At 28.7% G+C, this 20,378-nt stretch overlaps 1 protein-coding gene across 1 annotated transcript in view; it reads right to left on the bottom strand.

Moving 5' to 3' along the window:
* Positions 1–6,450: 6,450 nt before the first annotated feature.
* Positions 6,451–20,378, bottom strand: part of me31B (ATP-dependent RNA helicase me31b) — a 32,787-nt gene continuing 18,859 nt past the window's right edge. Inside the window, exons 10-12 of the mRNA XM_043054554.3 lie at positions 11,697–11,908; positions 10,258–10,350; positions 6,451–8,495 (exon numbers count right to left, since the gene is read on the bottom strand). Coding sequence (XP_042910488.1) covers positions 10,276–10,350; positions 11,697–11,908 — 287 coding nt within the window. The 3' untranslated portion in view covers positions 6,451–8,495; positions 10,258–10,275. The remainder of the gene's footprint in view (positions 8,496–10,257; positions 10,351–11,696; positions 11,909–20,378) is intronic.

Here is a 20,378-nt window from a genome sequence, read left to right as displayed (position 1 = left end):
AAAATGTGGATATATGTGCCGATAGAAATAAAAGTCTATAATTTCCTTCAGTTTCCATAACGCGATCAAAAAATTTTAGATTTGAAATTAAAAAATAATTTTAATTATTATAATGATTTTGTCTTGAAAAGACCTTCCTAAACCTGTTGAATCCGGTATAGTAACCGGATTCAACAGGTTTATAAAATTGGTATTTTATGATTAGCATTATATTTAGAGGAAAAGGAGGCTACTGTGGGCATGGGGGACAGACAAGAGGAGACAACATGAATAGCCTTTTTCCCCCCTAGTCATATTTCCTCGGTGAGATGCCGTAAATTGGTAACATTTACGTGCAGTGAACCAAAAACGTACCATCCTGAATAACTTTTAATTTGATGATCGGATCTTCACGTTCTAGGACTCCATCTTAATAATTCGAGGGTGTGACTTCAAATATACAAATTAATTAGTGCACGATATTTTATTTTAAGTTACGCAATCAGACACAAAAACATACTTTCCCTGAATAAACATAACTTTTGTTCAACAGATTCGATTTTCTAACCCCCGTAATACAGGTTGCTGTAATCTGGGAAATATGGTCCCAATAGTTGGGTCGGGTGAGCTACCCAAAGTTTGGACCCCCAAATGTTAAGGGAATTGAAAAATTTTTGCACACTATTATAAAATTCTTTTATCTAATTTTTGAATGGAGTTATCTTTAGATAAGAGCCATGCAAAAAATAACTTTTAGTAAATATTTAGTATTTTTTATTTAATAATAGTCTGATGTTGTTGATCATTTACGTTGTACTAGTGCTACACAATAAGCTATTGGCGACGGTCTGGGGAACATCCCTTGAGGTTTGATCCTCTGCAGAGGGGATGGCACCCCCGCTTCGATAGCCTGGCGACCTGCACGTGAATTCGAGCATTTTATGTTAGAACAGTTTAACGAGGACCAATACCGCACACCCTCGGTCCCTACGCAGACTGATCCAAGTGGTCACACACCCGCACACTGACAGCAGCCAGTGAGGCTTGACTTCGGTGATCTGCTGGGAACCGTGTCTTAACGATCAGTTCACTGCGGGACAATAATAGTCTGAAAACTTTTGAATCGCAAGGCATATTTTTTTAAATTTTTTTTTTTTTAATCATTTTAAAGTATCTAATTCCACATGGAAAATACAAAATTTGAGCGAAATTGGTTGATTAGTTCTTGAGAAATTGAGTTTTATAAGTACGACTTTTTTTAAATTTAATTTCTCAGGATTAATCGATTTCGCTGAAATTTTGTATTTTGCCATGTGGAAAACTTACAATGTTTTGTTATCCAATTTATATGCGAACAAATAACTTGTTTTCATAAACATATTCGCTAACATGATACATAAATAGCTAAAGCACGATTAGAGATGGAGTAGTGAAAGTTTTTGAAAGGGCCTCCGCCAAAAATTTTTGCCCCAGGGCCCCGAGGGGTGAAGTTACGGCACTGTTTCATGCACTTTAATCGTAAAAAAAGGGAAATGGGTCGATCTCTATGTCATGATTTCAAATCGTGTCAATAAATTATTCAATATACATCAGATAAATATATGTAAAATAACCCAATAAAATCATTGCAGATCAAATGAATGACAGGTGTATACATAGAATCATTAATACACATCATTTGGGTATCTCTCTATATAACATATCTGTCTCTATATGATATAAGTATATCTGATATACAAGCGTCAACTAAAATGTGCAGAAATGTGGCAATTAAATTTTGAGAATTTTCTAATTAGTATTTAAAACTAAGTTTTTTCTCTCTGTTTCATAATTTCTAAGTAATTACAAAAGACTGTCTTTTGGAAAATCAATATGAGCGCACGTAACCGTTCAAAATAATTTATGCATAAAACTTATTTGTAAGCATATAAATATCATTAGAAATGATTAATGAAGCTATTTAGTTTTTTGAATTGTTAATGTTAAGAATAGTTAGTGTTGCATAGGTTTGAAATAGGAGAATACAACTCTTTATTAATACTTAACTATAGTACTCAAACACGAAGTGTTTTAAAACATACGCTGGTTTCAAATGAAAAAGATTACTTCTAATGGTGTCATCCAGTAAAAATTGTGAGAAAATTTTTTTCCTTCTAAGTAAATAAAATTTACATTTTTTCTTTAAGTCACAATTCATTAAAATGGTTTTAATTTTTTTTATTGGAAAAAAAAAGAGACAAAATATTAAAAAAATATTTTTTTTTTTCAAATTAAGATTTGTAAAATAATTTTTTTTTATGATGAAGAGAAGAGAAATTATTCTGTAATTAAATTTTCAAACCGAAAGATTTAACTATTTAAAAACTTTGTCGTAACTGTACTTAAAACCATATTATATAAATAATTATTGCAAATAATTTATTATAAATAATAGAAGTTTTATCAGACATTCAAACAGGTTCCGATAATTTTAATCAAGCTTTTTTAAACGGTGATTTTTTTTCCCCTATGCTTCTCACTGAATATATTAATAAAGCAAGCAAATTTATTGCATATATGAGCAGACCGAAATTTTCGATTGCAACCTATAATTATACAAAAAATGCCGGTTTGTTTCTGGTGCTGCCCTCTCGTTACTATTATATAAACTTAAAAAAATGCATGGTATAGAAAAATTTCTTTTAATGCGACTAGTATGTTAAAATTTTTTGGAAGACTGTATCCATATTGATAGTAAAGAATTCTTTTCTAAATAAGTGTCAGCTTCTTGCCAATATAAAAATGTAAATTAAACCTTCATGATCAACAAACTGATTCATTCGTTCAACTGAAGATACTGTTAAATTTTAAAAGGCCTGATTTACTAATTCAAATCATTGTAATATTTGTTACTATATTTCCCCCCCCCCCCGAAGTATAGAGAAAGGAAAAGACTATTTTAATAAAAATTTGCCCTCACTTAAAATAGATTATATACAGTATGTTAGAATTTACATATTAACTCTTGTGTATGCATCAATGCTAAGCAAAGTAGCGATATCAAAAATATTTTTATTAATATATATTATCAGGGGTCTTTCATTGATTGCTAATCCCCGGTCTATCAAAATGTATATATTTTGTCGTAGAGCAACCGAGAAATTATTTAATTAAATTATTCTAAACTATGCCAATTTTTCTCTTCAATCTCAAAATAAAACAATTTTAGATCAAATAAATTTCATACCTAAAAAACTTATTTCACTTTCATCACAAATAATTCAATATTTTTAACTAGAACAATTTAAAAAAAAAAAAAGGTTTCCTTTTCTCTATACACCTAACACTGAAACCAATGTAACTATAAAGATTTTAATCAGTAATTTTATTCTTTGAAAATTTGATCTAAGAATCATTTACTTTACAATTCTGAATTTGAAGAAAATCTTTACTAAAAAAAATTCGTATTTTATTTACATATGCAGTTTTGCCTCATCACGCATTTAATGAGCAACGTTAGTTATTATAACCTTCAAAAGATGGCGTCACTAGTTATAATCCAGTATATTTACAGGAAGATTTCTGTCTGTTATACTTTTTAACAGCCATAAATATTGTTGATCGCATAAAACGGAGATTTATATATTATAACGTTTAATATATAGGAGTACATTATTAATAATAGATGGCAGCATCTGTATGATACGTCTGGCTCGGTTCAAATCCAATAGACAGGGGTTGTTAGTGATGACGCAGATGTATAAAAAATTTTCATTACTGAATATCTCATTCAACTTAAGCAGGGCCTGATCTAGAAAAGCTGGGGTTGTTCCTCTTCCATTTTATTTAATTAAGAAGGGATTTTTAAATTAACATGAGTAAATTTAATACTTATTTAACTGAAATGATAAATTTAAACTTATTTCAATATTTGTTAACTCTGATTTAAAATCACGAATAGAATATATTGGTAACATTTAGGGGGTCCACAGACATGTAGGAGCCCTATGCCTTAGGATAGATCAGGCACTGATATTAAGTAACTGGTTTGGATTGAAAATAATTGATTTTCAGTTAAATGGGGGGGGAGATGGATTGGCTATTAGTTCCGGTTTTGAAAGATAGTTTGCACTTTATACAAATTACGATTTCTAGATATATTATCATTCAATTCGATGATTTATAATTAAAGAATAGGTATTTTAGAATGTTCTCAATATTTTTTTACCATAAATTAAAATAGGTATTTAATTTGTTATTTTCTGAATTACTTTAACGTATTTAAAATAAAAAGATACTTTAAATGCGAAGCTCTAGAACCTCTTTCAGGTACCAGGTAGTTTCAAGGCACTTAAAATAAGACTTATTTCCTTATGTGTCAAGTTTATTTTAAACGAGCACAGCTGTTTCTAAAATATTAACTCATTTTAACACAAAAACTTCATTATTTTTAAAGTTATAAAGTTAATTGGTTTTTTTTATTACGATTTGCATAATTTATTATTCTTTTTTCATAGAAAATTTTATAATAAATCACACGTAGCTTATCAACTAAACATTTCGTTGAAATTCAAAATTTACTCATAATAACGAATAAAATATCCCCCCCCCCAAGACAGTAAAAAGTTCTATTTATATTTTGAGAAACGGCGTTACAAAATGATTTTAATAAACTAGAGCTTGACATTTCTGTTATACAGTCGGACTTACTGCGGTGCTTGAAGGTTAATGAATAAATGACTAGTTAATGAATAAATGAAGGCAATGACTCGAAAAAACTCAGAAATTTTACCCGTCCCCGAGTCCTCCTTTAAAACTAACCCGTAGCTTCTAAATAAAAATATATTTTCTCTTATTTATTAGAAACATTTATATAAATTGCACAATGAATTAGTTACTACGATTACAAATATTAGGATTATATTATACAGCAATAAAAGAAATACAAGGTTATTAATAGTAACCTAGTATTTCTTTTATGAAATAATTTAAATGACAAAGGTCAAGTTATCTGGAATGTCAATTTATCCGAGAGTACTGCGTTTTTTAAATGAATCAAATAGGACGTTTTGCCAGTTCCCCAATCAAGCCAATGATTTACAGAGGTTTCTGCACAGAAATCTGAAAGGGGTTTTCCATTTAGGTAGATGTTCATAATTGCGTTTAACGCTTCTTGTTTAAGACCAGTACGTAATATGTTTTTTTTTGTAAGTTCATTGCTGAAAAGCCCCTTTCAACCGCTGCAGTACTCCCAGACAGAGAAAACATCAATTCCAACACGCACAGTATGTTGCTGTATTTCTAGATTAGAGGGTCATCTTAGACGTGAGGTGCCAGACTCTTGCAAGATAACAAAAATTGAAAATGTATCACGAACATTAACGGAAAAATGGCCGTCCGCGGGGAATTTTTGACAGCCCTGGACGATTTATGAGAACCTTTATATCCACACAATTAGATTTTTCATTAAAATGATTATGAATTTTCAATAACATTAATGTCTTGTATAGCCAGTCATTTAAATATAGCGTGCAGTCATCCATTTAAAAACAGAAACTAAGTTCTATTTATGCTACTCAGTATAGCCTTTGAATATTTAAATAAAGCTAGCTCAACCCATCAGTAAAAAAAAATTTTTTTTTAAAGATGAACGCCATTAAAATCGTAACAGAACACACAAGTCTCGTAACCTATCTCATTTTTTACAATTTAAATAAAGATCAATGTTGCTATTTTATCATTCTATTTAGACTCTTAATATAGGTCATTCATTAAAATTCCACGAAAAACGTGTCTCTTCATGTTACCCAATGAGTGCCTGATTATTTCACTAATTCTAGGAAAAAGTTGGGAGATTTTTCAGGAATTGTACACAAATAAGCAACTGATAACTTTTAAGTGAATGAGTTTATCACCATCAGGCCTTTAAATATTAGCTACCCCTATACATAATAGTAAGAAATATAAACTTATTTTAAGAATTGTCAAAAATCGAAAAAATGATCATAGATTAGTTGTAAACAAAACTTTCAGAACTCTTGGTTGTCGATCCAATATTTGGATTGGCAATTTTTCGGAGCAACGGAAATTGTAATTTACTGAGATGTGTACGATATTTACAGAACATTGTTCCAGATAGTACATAGATGCCTGCAAGCTCGAGGTTAGAGCATTTTCCTCTGGAAGTGTGCAGTGGTTGTTGTATTTCTGCCTTTTTGACATCGTGACTCATTGTTTTGCAGACATGAATTTCTCAGTTATGCCGCTATTTTGCAGATATCCACGTCTTTAAATATTGAGAATTATAACAAAATAAAATGCAACTTACTAATTGTGAATTTATGCGGTACTAAATGTAAAACATTAATCTACCGAAACATCGCTATGCCAAAATCTTAACATCACAGTCTTACTTCACCTCTGGAAATATAATTTACAAGTTAAATCATTCAACTTAATACAGATATTAATAAAAAAATAATAAACAAGACAGCCAATCAGAATGTGTTTTATTTTAAGAAATGTCATTTCATATTTTTTAAGTAATCAATCATCAACTAAAAATTAAAGGTAATCTATTTTTCGGTAATTTAGTGATCCCAAAACATCAAAGCAGATCTTTCAGTGCAGTTCAACAACATACATTCCAAACTCAGTGAAACTATGAGCAAGCCAAGCAAGGGATCCACTGCGGCTTCTACATATATTTGTACTCAACCGATCCATGCAAAGCTTATTCAAAAATTATTATTATTATTTTTTATTGAATTTAAAACCAAAAAAGATCAATAAAAACTTGCATGGATCGGGTTTCACTGCAGCAGAAATTGCAAATACAGTTCCAGTTCCCGATTGAAATTAAAAAAAAAAAAAAAAAAAAAGAGGGGGAGGAGATGAAGAGGGGAAAAAAAGAAACAGAACATAGAAGTGTATTTGCAATTTCTTTTTATAAGTATCAGAGGTTTTATAGAGAGAAATAAAGTAGAGAAACAAAAATACATAACATGGTCGGAATTCACCTTTCGTAAGGGAAAAACTTTTTCACAATGCCAAGCAGAATCTTGCAATAAACAGTTTTAAGAACAGGGCACAAAGGTCTCAAATTTTCTTTCAGAGTTCCCATGTTGTGAATTGGCCCCACAAAACTTATCTTTTTCCACTTTTAAACTCGGCACAATTTGAAATATATAACTATTTACATGTCATTGAATAAGTATTTTTCTAGACAAAACAAAGAAAAAAAAAAGTGAGAAAGGAAAATGTTCACCTAAAACCTCTGAATGCAATCTTTTCTTTCTTTTTCTTTTTAAAAAAAAGTGAACATTTGCAAAAACATTATTATGAGGGAAATGTGTAGAAAAATACTTATTCAACAGAAATTTCAGCTTACAAAAATAGGTGTAGAAAACCTACGGTGAGAGCGAGGACCATCTGGAGAGTGCTCGTAAATTCGAAGCTGTACGTACCTGCCAGCATTATGACTTTCAACACTAAAAAGTTTTTTTTTTTTAACAAGACACGTAGCATAAAAGATTGCAGTACAATATCTTGAAGATAAAACTACACTGCTACTGAGAAATATTCAGCGTATTTTTACACTACAGATATTTCTTAGAGAATTATACAGTTCATTCAATAATACTGCAAATTATTAGAGAGATAATCATTTTCAAAGACTTGCATTCAATCAAAATATACTAGTAGTAACTCAAACGCTTGGTTGCACTGTTAACTAAATAAAAAAAATCATTAAAATCTAGAAAATATTTTAAGTGTCATGACTATGATTGGAAAGACAGGATTGCAAGGCGGTACTGCCAAATTATAGCGTAGTTTCCTCATACGACAGAAATGTTTGTGTGTCCTCTTATTTTTAATGCTGCAAAACCATACCACAATGTAAAGAAAATATGGCAGGCATGCAAAGAAAAAGAAACTTGGTGACAAGACTAGTAAAGGGCCATCCAGATGATCCATCTCTCTTTGAAGAAAAACTGTTCTTCAGAACATAACTTGGTGAAATGATGGCATTCCTCAATTCTCGGGGGTAGGGGGTGTATATGTACAAGAATGACACCCATTAACACGTAAAAATCCCATCTGTACAAGATATTTACACAGCTGTGAAAAAAAGAAAACAATCTCTTTGAAATTAAAGATTGACAGGTGCCAAGCCTTTGATTAGTAATTATTTTTTCTCTTTAAAAAGTTTTTTTTTTTTTTTAATTATTATTATTTTAAATTTCCGAAGAAAAGCTCGCACGCAAATTTGTCTCTGGAGCCTTCTTATAGAAGATGTACTTTCTGGCAAAGAATGCACCCAAACAGTAAAAATATCTTCTATTGTGTGCTTTATGAAATGGATGAAGGAAGGCACAGATCCCCAAACTGGATATTTCTTGTGTTGTTGTTTAACTTGTAGGTAATTGGAAAAATAAATAAGTAAAAAATAAATACTGGCAGACTATGCCTCAACAAATCTGTACAGGAGAACTAAAATCTCAAGAGACCACACAGCTGTTGAAATTTTAAAAAATCTGAAAAGAAAAAAAAGAAAATAAATACATACAAAAGCAAATTTACTTCAAGATATTAAAATTTTAAAGATAATAAAAAATTGACAAACTCTGTATGGTAGGAAAAGAAGGCCAGGAAAAAAAATTTATATTCATTATTTATTTTAAATATCTAGATTATACTGAGATTAACTATTCCTTAGAACAATAAAAATACAAATTAAACTTTATTTAAACACAAGTATTTTCGAAGTTAGGTACACTTAAAAACATTGAAAAACAGTAGATTCAAGTTCAGATTATGGGTTTACGACTACTCATGTTCGTTCACCTTCATAGCCTCGTCATTTTGAACCCGATCTAGAAGACAAGGGAACTTCTGGATCGAGTACACAGAGAGGAAAACCATCCAGGTTAGCCTGACAGCGAGGGGGGGGGGGCTAACCCGTGATGAGTTTACCACAGAGGATAATTTACGTTAGCACCATCGTTTGTGCAATCTGGGTGCGGAAATCGTATGGACTAGCATTAGACTCGAACCCAGTTCACCTCACTGGAAGGCAATCAATCCCCTGAGCCACCACGCCTTACTTAGCAAGTTTTCACTTTTTTTTTTTTTTTTACTGCCCACAATACGCTGATCCGTTTTTAAGTTAACAATTATGCGTCAAACATGCTTTTGTTACATTATGTAGATTTTCCAATTAATTATTAGTTTGAAGGCATGGTGAGTGATTTATCATTAGTGTGCTTTCCTTACATGCAGCTGAGTCATGCTGTTTGCAGCATCAATATGGTCATGGTAATTATTTATTGCAGACTCATTGAGGTCAAGTTTGTTATCATTGATTACATGGAAATTTGTGCAGGCCCCCTTTTTTATAACTTTAACAGCACCTTTCAAAAACATCTCATCAGGATCAATGAGAGAAAGCAAATGCTTTCATCAGTCAACATGTGATATTTTTAAAAAAATATTTTTATAACCATTTAAATATATGTGAAACACAGTAGATCAAGATAAATTTTTTAAAAATAATTTCAACTTCCAACTAAAGTTTACTGCATAACAATAAAGTTGTGAATAAAACTTTAAACGTTTTGTATGCGACTTCCTTCAGTCATACGGACAACACCTAGGCAGTAGTTAATTTTACTCTGAAGTATTTGGGCAGTCACAGATGCGAAGGAGTTCGTCAATTGTTTCCGACTTGGGACGGACATACTTTTTTACACAATCCCATAGATAGAATGAGACTGGCAATTATGGCATGAATGAGACTGGCAATTTTCACTAATGAACTCACGCAAAGGTTTGACGTTACACCCACATTCTATGTTTATCTTATCGATAAATTACTTTTCATTAAATAATTATAGCTATAAGTAATCACTATTCATTTTGAATGACTCTGTACTGTTTATTTAGACATTAGTATACAAATTGCTCAGAACAGTAGTCATTGCATTATTCATTTTAAAATTATCATGTCCAATCTACTTTAAGAGAAGAAAATTTCATCACGTTTATCGACGATTCGTTTTCTTCAAAAAATCTGGAATGTTTTTAACAGACTACTCGTTCTTCGGAAATATGACCAATTTGCATGATTAAATTTGCCCAAATTAATTTTAAAAAAGGATTTCATTTCAGGAACTTAAAGGAGAGGCTGTGCAATGGATATTCATAATCAAGAGCTTTAACGACTGTGTCCATGAGACTACATAAACAATATAAAAAAGCACAATCAATTAAAAAAGAAAAAAAAAACATTTTACAAACCTATGATATTATGAGCATTTATTGGCGGGCTATTCTTTCTGTTTCCGTTTCTTCAAACTGAAATTCGGGAACGTAAAGACTTTTGTCGATAACCTGAAATAATTTGAAAATTTTAATAAAACAGAAAATGAATTGCTGCATGCATTCAGTCTGGCTACTCTTTCCAAGGATAAAATAATCCTTGCCAAGAGTAGAAGCATGATTGGCTAGGTTCAATTTATTCATTATCTGAAGCCATTTTAAATTAAATTTAATACAGTCAAACTTTGATAACACTTGAAATATTACTTACAAAAATTCATAAAGGGTGGCAGTTATGAATAACTTATTTGGAAACTAAAATTCTTATCAGTAAAAAAAAAAAAATCTGGAAAATATATAGTAGTCTAGGCACTAGAGCACAAACAATTGTTAAAGTGATAAACTGTTCTGTCCAGCAATAGAAAATTAGACGTAAGCGACACAAAAATCTAAAATGGATAATTTTATATATTTGGCATTTTTGTACGATATACAAATTGAAATATTTTTTTCCGAAAGTAAATAGTTTACTCAGTTTTTCAAAATTTTATATATTTAGCATTAGCAATAAAAAAAAGGTATCAAATAACTTCTCAAAATCTAACTTGAAGAACTTACTCATAACTGCTTAAATCAGATAATAGATTGCTGAAAAAAATTCTGATATTTTTTTCTCAGTGAGTAGTTTATTAATGCTTATTTTTTTTTAAGCACTGAAGTAACTTATAAGATTTAAGGAGAAAAAATTTCTCTCGCACCAACACATAGAACGTGAAAGAATTAAATTTCGCATCTCCTTCATGGAACTAAAAAATAGAAGGATTTTGAAAAACTTGAAATCCACGGCAATAACTGGAAAGAAAAAAAAAAAAGATTGACGAGAAAATTTCGTGTATCTAAGACAAAATCATGCGAATCAGATGCATGGAAAAAGATGAAACTTAAATATACTTCGAGTGCATATGTTATAATAAATATTGTTAAATGTCATGCATCGAAATGTGTTGAGTGGCCATGTAAAGAATAGTATAGCTTGCCAATTTGGCGAACTCTTCTTATAATGTTGTGTTTATAATTACTTTATTCGTCGTTCGTTAAGGATACGCTATAGTGAGCATCCTATAATAAAAATTTGGATATCAATTAAAAATATATAGTTTGTTCTATGGTGAACGTCCTTTATTAAAACCAATCGTTGAAATTACAGTCCATTCATAGATCGTCATAAACAAATATCTTATTAAAATTATCAAGAAATTAAAAATATGCGAAATCAGTAGAATTAATTGCTGAAAAACTGGTTGAGAAAAAATGATAGAATTATTGTTTAAATTAACATTTCGTGATTCATGCATTGTAATAAATATTGCATGAAATAAAAATGTTGAGATTTAAAAAAAAAAACAGTAAAATCCTACCTTAGGGATAGGTTTGATTTCAGTTCCTAATTCTTGTTCAATACGATGAAGATTGAATCTATCATCATAAGTTATTAAATTTATGGCAATGCCCAAGTGGCCAAATCTTCCAGATCGGCCAATACGGTGCAAATAGGTTTCAGCCATTTTCGGAAAATCAAAGTTAATCACAACATTCACTGCCTGAATATCTATACCTCTCGTAAAGAGATCTGAAAGAGAATAAATACACTTTTTAGACACTAACCCTTTTTAAAATACATTACTATAATTTAATTTTATATGCAAAAAAGGGAGAAAAAACCACCTGAAGAAGATACATATATATGAGTATGTTTTCAGAAATTGTTAAATTATATATATATATACACACACAAAGAAAACAATTTGCATAGCATGTTATGTACAGAGCAACAAATTTTGCTAAGGATATTAATTGTAAACACGTAAAAAATAAATTTAAGGTTTTAAAAATACAAACATTATACTGATAACTAATTTTATTAATTTATAATATCAAATAACAATCCAATGAAAAAATAATTTAATATTGAAAGCTCAAAGATCACAAAGCTATCTGAAACCCTGTGTTAGCTTTGTTTGTGTTTGTGCTTTTATAACTCATTTCTAGAGTAAAACAATTTTAAATCAATGGTAATTTAAATAAATAAAAATAATAAAACTAAATATTAAAATCAATAAATAAAATTTCTTTTTCCTGCAAATCCATAAAAAGTTTGATATTAAAATTATATTTGATTTTAAAAGTATAATTATAATTTATTTTTAAATTCAGAAGAATATTAGTGTCCATAACTTTCAAAATTAAAAATAATTAAATAAATAACAATTTTGCAAAAACATTAAGAACATAAGAATATTATTCAATAACATTTTAGGTTACTTTGAATTTTCGATTTCCTAGAAATGTACTTTTAAATCGTTACTTTTTTTGTTTAGTACTTGTACTTTTTACTCGTTATTTTTTAGAAGTAAAATTGGCAATGTAGGTAATGAAGGTATTTAATTCATCAAAGATAGTTAAAAGATTTAATTTAAGGTAGTTCAGAATGAGAAAAAAACTCAGCATTTTAGAACAAAATGAGGCTCGCTTCATGTAATGAAATGTAAATGAGGCTCGCTTCAGTATGTATTAGTAATACATATTTAAATATTCAAGCAAGCAATCATCAGCAAAAATGCTATTCATTAGGGATTTGTTTAGGAAGTTTACACAATTTTAGGGAATTTTCTAAAGTGTTCAAACACCAGAATTTTCGAATCACAGGGTTCGTGATTATTTTGATTTTTCAGGGTGGCCACTCAAAACAGATTTCAAATTTCCCTGATTTTTCCAGGTAAAAATCTTAAAATTTCTAGGTTTGTGTTTTTTTCCTTTTTTCTTATAAAGTGTAGGATATGTACAAGAAAAGTGTCTGTATTATAAAATATCTAATTCAAAATGTCATTTTTTTTAAAACATATCTTGAAAAAAAAATTAATTTCTTTACAAGATATTTTTTTATTATTTTTTAATGTTCTGGTACAACATTAATTTTTAAAAAATTAAGTGGAGAAAATAATATGTTTAGCTTGCAGAATATATTGTTTTTATTGAATATTTTTAATTTTTTTATTGAATTTAATGTGTTACTTTAAATAGTATTTGCTCAAAGTGTACCTACAAAATGACAAAATCAGAATAACCAATAAACCCTTGGATAGGTATTGTTTAATATATTTTCATTAAGGAAAAGAAAACCATTTCAGGTGATTATATATCAATAATTTTTAATAATTACAGTGGCTCTCAAAAGTGCTCACTCACTTATAACTTATACTGAAATAGGAAATAAAAATTCAATAATTAAAATGAATATTTCGCAATGGGTATTTGATAATAAGATGTATAATCTATTCTTAGCAAAACTGCACAGAATATTTTAAAAACAATGCAAAAGTTAATTTTTTAATCAAATAGTAACAAAACTGTTACTCCACGAAAGTCATCGTACATTTAAATGTTTTGGATCTCAGAATTAAAATTATCGTCAATTGCTTTTTTTTATTTAATTATTTTTGATTTAATTTTTATTTCTTTATTAGCAATTAAGTATCAAACCTATAATAGCAAAGTTATATTTTAATTTTTGCTTGCTAACTCTGTAATATTTTATTTTATCATTTAAAAATGACTTGTGGTCGTAATAAAATAGACCAAATTTGATTATTTGTCTTCATAAGAGGTAAATCAGTAATGAATGTTAAATTAGTTTACTGTATTCAATTGAACTGTGCAATATGTGATAAAATGCTTAAAAGAAGAACTTCATATCAGAGATTAAAATTATAAATTTTGTGGAAAAATTCATAAATTTGCAATTGAGTGTTGTAAAAGTTTCTGTAAAAATTTTAAAAAGTATTCTGCGCGAATTTTACCTGACAAAAAAAAAAAAGTTACACGTATTTTCAATCTTTAAAAGCTATTGTAGATGCTAAAGGAAACTCCACTAAATGTTAATTTAACGAAAAATTAGATTTACTAATAGACTGAGTTTTTTCTTTAAAAGTGCATGATGACTTTTGTGGGATAAAGTTTTTGTCACTTTTTGATGATTGATTCCTTAAAAATAAACTTTTCCTTTGTTTTTAAAATATTTCATATTGTCATTTAAAATATTTCAGTTTTGTTAAGATTAGAACACATTTTTTATCATTAAATATAAATTCTGAAATGGATAATGGATAGTCTTATTTCATTGAAAGTCATAAGTGTATCAACACTTTTGTGAATCACTGTAATGACATTTCAATATAAAGCTGTACTGTATACTGCATTATACTGTATTTCATCTTACCAGTGCTTTTTATAAAATTCACTGATCATATTTTCCTTAAACCAATATCTCAAGTCAAATTTTTAAATAATGGTATTTTGAAATAGCATTTTTATTTTAAGAGATTCAGTATAAAAAAATAAATGTCAGAAATGTAAAATTGTCTAATTTTTAGTTCTATACTCTACGGAAGAAAAAAAAATAGATAAAATTCCTTAAAATTTATACTTTTTTTTCTTACTTGAAATTAAAACATTTAAAGAATTCCAATCTAAACACACAGTTTTTTAGTTCAGCATAGTTAATTGCTTTGGTTTGTACAACTGGAATCTTGTACAGTGCAGAACTAAAACACTAAGTTTCGTTTTCCCTCTCCTGACTAAACACATATGAATAAAAAAAATTACATTTTATGTATATACATCATTTAATATGTTTCCTATATATTCCTTAGTCATTGTCAGCTTTTTTAGGTAAAAAGAGGAATAGTTTTGAAATATCATCTCTGGAATGCAAGCAACATTTACGAACTTTCGATATTATGATAACTATACAATTCGAATTTTGAATCAAAAAACTAATATTTACCAACAAAACCGTAAAATTTGATGTTAATATATAGTTAGTTCTAAAAAAAAAAACTTTTTTCAAAATAGAAATATACTATAAGAGGTTAAAATGAAATAGAAAAAATTAGCATTAATGCAAGAATTGTAACAATTTGTCGACAAACATTGCTGCTAGTGATGGGGGGAAATGCGTGATTGGTTGGTTTGCTGAGAAAAAATAATTTACAGATTTCTTTGAGTTCAAAAGCTTTCAGAATAAGAGTGCAATATAAAATCTATTATTAAATTATAACCAACTAATTTTTAGAGAATTTAATAAAGTTAAAAATACAAAAACATTTTGACTCATTTTGTCAAAATAGAAAAAAATTACCACTCTCAATTGCGAACAAACTTGAATCATTGTGTGAACACGGACAGAATTTAAAATCCGAATCCTAACCCCGTCTTCCACATCCACCATAATCTTTGCCTTTCCTAAATTGCACAGTCTGCATAGAGATCAAAGACATTTGCATGGGAGAATTTTATGTTGTATTCTAGTTTAACATGGTTATAATGGAGCAAATTTTGATGAAAGCAAAGTAAGTTGATGATATTCTAACTGTTTGGCGATCCATTTCCGTCTAAAAAATGTTGGTATAACGGATGAAACAATTTAAATAAAGAAAATTAGCAAATAATTTAAATTAGTGAAATTAAAAAAAATATACAAGAAAAAATTTCCAGCTTTTCTTTAAAATTTCCAGGTTTTTATCCATATTTCTCTGATTTTTCCAGTATAAAAAAAATTCCCTGATAATTCCAGGTGGGTGGCCACCCTGTTTTTATAAAAAAAAATCAAATCAATCCGATTTTTTTGATTTAAATCGGATTTTTCTGATTTAAATCAGATTTTTTTTTTTATTCGAACACATTGTAAGAACTTTAAATTAAGATTAAAAAACTTTATAAATGTTTAGTCAAAATTAAATTAATATTAAAACTATATTATAACAATATTTTAGAGGTTCTGACTTACTAAAATAATTTTTCATTATAATACATAGTTTTGAATGCATAGCAACCATTTTGAAACAAATGCATGATTGAAATTTAAAGATTAGATGAAATAAAAAATATAAATTATACTTAAAACAAGGTTTCAATTAGCAAACCATAATTTTAATTTCAAATTGTGATTTCTTTTTTTCCCATGATTTTTAAAATGACAAAATCAATGTATCAAATTGTGTTTATAAATGTAGTCATTCATCAAAAAATAAATATTTAATCTATATATTTTTATATTAAAATATTCATTTCTAATCCTATATCAAAATAGATGAGTTAAGTTAAAAAATTTTTTTTTTATAAATCTATGTGCTCATTGGAATTTTTTTTCCACAAAATTTCTTTATAGAAAATCTGATGAAGAAAAAGATACTGTAAACATATTTTAAGAAAAAAAATACCGGTTAATAACCCTACTGCTTCAAATAGACTTTGAAAGGGAAGAATTACACCATAGCAGGAAAAAAATATCTGAATTCAGCCTTTTTTTTCTTTTCTATTTTTGGCTTAAGAAGGGAATTTTTTTAATATAACCTCAAGCTTTAGAAATATACATTTTCCACCAATAAAATATAATTTAGATTATAATTCTATGCCTTTTCAATCTAACGGTAGAATTTTAATTAACATTATTTGCACTTTCTTTCTTGAAAAAAAAATCAAGTTTATTAATTACCTTCTACAGCTATGCAAGTTTATATTAAAACAGCATTAAATGTTTACTTTAATCTGTGCTTTCAATCTCAAGAATCAAAATATTTTTAAAAATGTAATTTCAAATCTGTTGGAATTTAACACACACCAAGAAAGAAATCTCATTAACTAAAATTAATGCAGCAATTTATTTAAAATAAATTTTAAAACTAAGAAAAGAAAATAACAAAATTATCAATTATTTAAAACACTGTTTTTTAACTTTTGATATCATATATATGGGTCATTCTCACAAAAAGGTGATTTTTTAAGTCCCTTAGTAATAAATATTAGGAAATACAGCAGATTTCTTAATATTTTTCGTAAAGTTCTAACTAACAAATTATATGCATTTCTGCTAAATGAATTTAATATTTCATTCTTATTTTTTAATAAACATAACTTCAAAATCCCCTAGTCTGTGACACAATTTTTAATGGCTTGTTAAACAATTTAAATGTCATTTTAATGATTTTTGTAGTTTTACCTAGTTAAATGTTTATAGTAACTTTTTATTCAATATTTTTAAAAAAAAAATAAATTTTTTTTTGTAAAATAAATTACTAGTATACTTTGTCAATCAAAAATGAAATCTCCCTCCATGGACAATTAATATAGTTCGGTAAATATGCAATAAAAAATGCATATGCGAAATCCCTATAAGACAGCTGCTGGGAAAGGTAACCATTCCATTTTCTAATGTTAACTATCAGTTGTTTTTGTTCTCTTTGGTGTCAGTTTTGGATTGTTGTGTTCAACTGGGGTTAGGCAAAGTTCTTACCGTATACTCCGTGGACATCATAAAGAAGGTAAGAGAAAATTATTTTATTTTTGACAGATGAATTTTAGATTGCAAAAATAATATATTTAATAAAAAGAACTGCCCCATTTTTGTACCTTTAAAATTAAAAATCAGTAAAATTCAAGAACTAGTTTTTGTCTCCTCTGTGGACTTTCCCTCCAGACATAACAAGTCCACCAATGAGAAGACACAGTCAATGGAAGAGACAATGTGTTAGATAACCATAATACAATTTCAATAATTAAAAAACTATTTTCTTTTAATTGATATTTTTTAGGATGGAACAAATGTGTTAATTTGTTTGTATTTTTAAGGAAAATCAATTAAGTTTAACTTTTTCTTTTCGGAGAAGTAAATGTTGGCAATTTTTCTAAATTTCTGTGATGTTCAAAATTTTTTTTCTCTTCAAATTTTAGGAAAAAATGGCAAAACCAAAATGTAAAAGTAGAAAGCAATCAAATGTTCAAATGCAAAAGAGTAGGGAACAGAAAAAACTTAGTATGAGACAAGCTAGGCAGAAATTAAAAGAAAACCCAATATAGTTTGAAGTAAAAAAAAAAAAAATTAAAAAAAAGAGCAAGAAACTTTAAAATTTGTATCAGAAAGATTTAACAGAAAAATCGTGATTAAATGTACTTAAATTTCTAGAAATTGATAGAGCAAGCCGATTGTGCCCAGGGAAAAAAGAAACAATAACAAGAAAAAAAAACAAAAACCTAATTTGGATGACAGTATGTTTAACTTGCATAAAATGTTCATAAAAGAGTACCCTCAAGACTCAACTTTAGTTTTTACATTTTAATTTATTAATATTCAGTAAGAGTTACTTAAAAATTGTACACCTAGGTTAAAAATGGATGTTTCCTTTCATAGCAGCACGATTAATCGGAAGTAGGTCCATCTCTAATAATGAAATATTTTATTATTCACTTATTAATGTTAAACTCATATCAGTTGTACCCAATAATTAATGAATGAGTTGATATTTTATAACATAAAATGTATCCTCCGTTGACTATTACATCTCCTCCGTGGACAAGGCAGAATTTAAAATATTTTAAATCTTGTAAAAAATAAAATAGAAAACTTGACCATTATTATAAGGACATAACAAAAATAAATAGAGGCATTTATGTAATTTTTATCACTTTTTTAATTACTTTAATTCAAGAAAAATGTTTTAGTCTATACCTTTTCAGTGAGAATGACCCATATATAAAAATAATTTGTTGATTTAAATCAATGATTTTTTTAAAAAAATCATTTGATTTAAATCATGATTTAAAGCAATGAACCCTGGTAAATATGCAAATACATAACAAGGTAAGTGGCATACAGGTCACCTGCATTAAGTTTATAGGCGACATGTGAAATTGATGTCTTTGTTGCAAGACAGTTGTACCAATGTTGTGGACCCTCTCAAATAGAAATCTCCAGTAACTGTCTTGAGTGCCCTTTTGTTGCCTTGACCACATCTCTGAACTGTTTCCATGGACTAAACCCTACATTTCTCAAAACACAGAGGTCTCTATAAGCATGGCCTAAATCTAATCTGCCATCATCTTTAAGTGCAGGGACCCCATAATATTTACGAAGTAAGTATTCCCCAAATCCGACAAGCTTTTGGGGGGAAGTTATCAGTTTCTTCACTATTACAGTTAAGGGTTTAATTTTGCGAGTTTCAGAGAAATATGTTGGTAAGTAGGAACTTTATTTACATCGCACTAGAGCTACACAATGGGCTATTGGAGACTGTCTAGGAAACATCACTGAGGATGATCCTCTGAAGAGGGTATTACTCCCCTACGTAGGCTGGTCAAAGTGGTCACACTGACTGCTGCTTAACTTTGGTGTTTTACAGGAAAGAGTGTCTTTACGATCAGTCCACTGCGGGACAATGTAATTAAGTATTTCGATTTCTTGAATGCCTCTATCAATACGTTAGTTTTAAAATAGAGTTGCTACTCAAATCTGAAGAAAAACAATGTCGTACACAATATATTAAGAGGAAAGAGATAACTGAAGTGCTCGTGTGTGAGCTACATTAAGATCACTATACAAGTTTTAATAGCAGGAAAACGCAGAGAAACTATTCAATATGATGCTTAAAAAAAATTAAATACTATATTTCAATTAAATAGTATAGCATAGATGAACTATATATGTCTTGCACGTTTTGTTTGAGAGGTTGGCATTTTTTAAAAAGAAAATTCTTTGCATTTTCCTGGTTACTTTAGATGATTTTCAATTTTCCTGCATTTTTCAGGTTACCCGTTCCCTGTGGAGTAGCAACTTTGCAAAAGCTCGTTTTCCATTTCAATTAATTGATAAAGTTTATAATTCTTCAGTCTCACTTTCTTTCTCTTAAGTTCAGATCTGCTTTTATCTTAAGTTTAGTGGTTAATGATGGATGTCTTTTGGGTGGATTTTCTCAATTTCAATCCTCATTATTATCACTGACTGACAGGGTCATTCAAATTAATTTTTAATTTAAAAAATAAATAAATGACAATCAAATTCTTAGTCATCAAGTAATGGCAATTCTAAGAATATTAAATATTCCTTTTCGGGGAAACAATTTTATAAGAATTGCCATGTAGTTTTTAAAAGAAAACTATTGCGACAGACAGAACAGCAAGAAAATAAACATTTTCTAATCTTGAGAATGCACAGCCATCCATACTCATTGAGAAATATTTCAGTCAGAAAAATTTTTTTTGCCCATATT

The sequence above is a fragment of the Parasteatoda tepidariorum genome, chromosome 1 (genome assembly GCF_982258835.1).
Source record: "Parasteatoda tepidariorum strain Cologne lab strain chromosome 1, Ptep-v5.0, whole genome shotgun sequence".
In the NCBI taxonomy this organism is placed as follows: Eukaryota; Metazoa; Arthropoda; class Arachnida; order Araneae; family Theridiidae; genus Parasteatoda; species Parasteatoda tepidariorum.
This window is presented reverse-complemented; position numbering and strand designations above follow the sequence as displayed.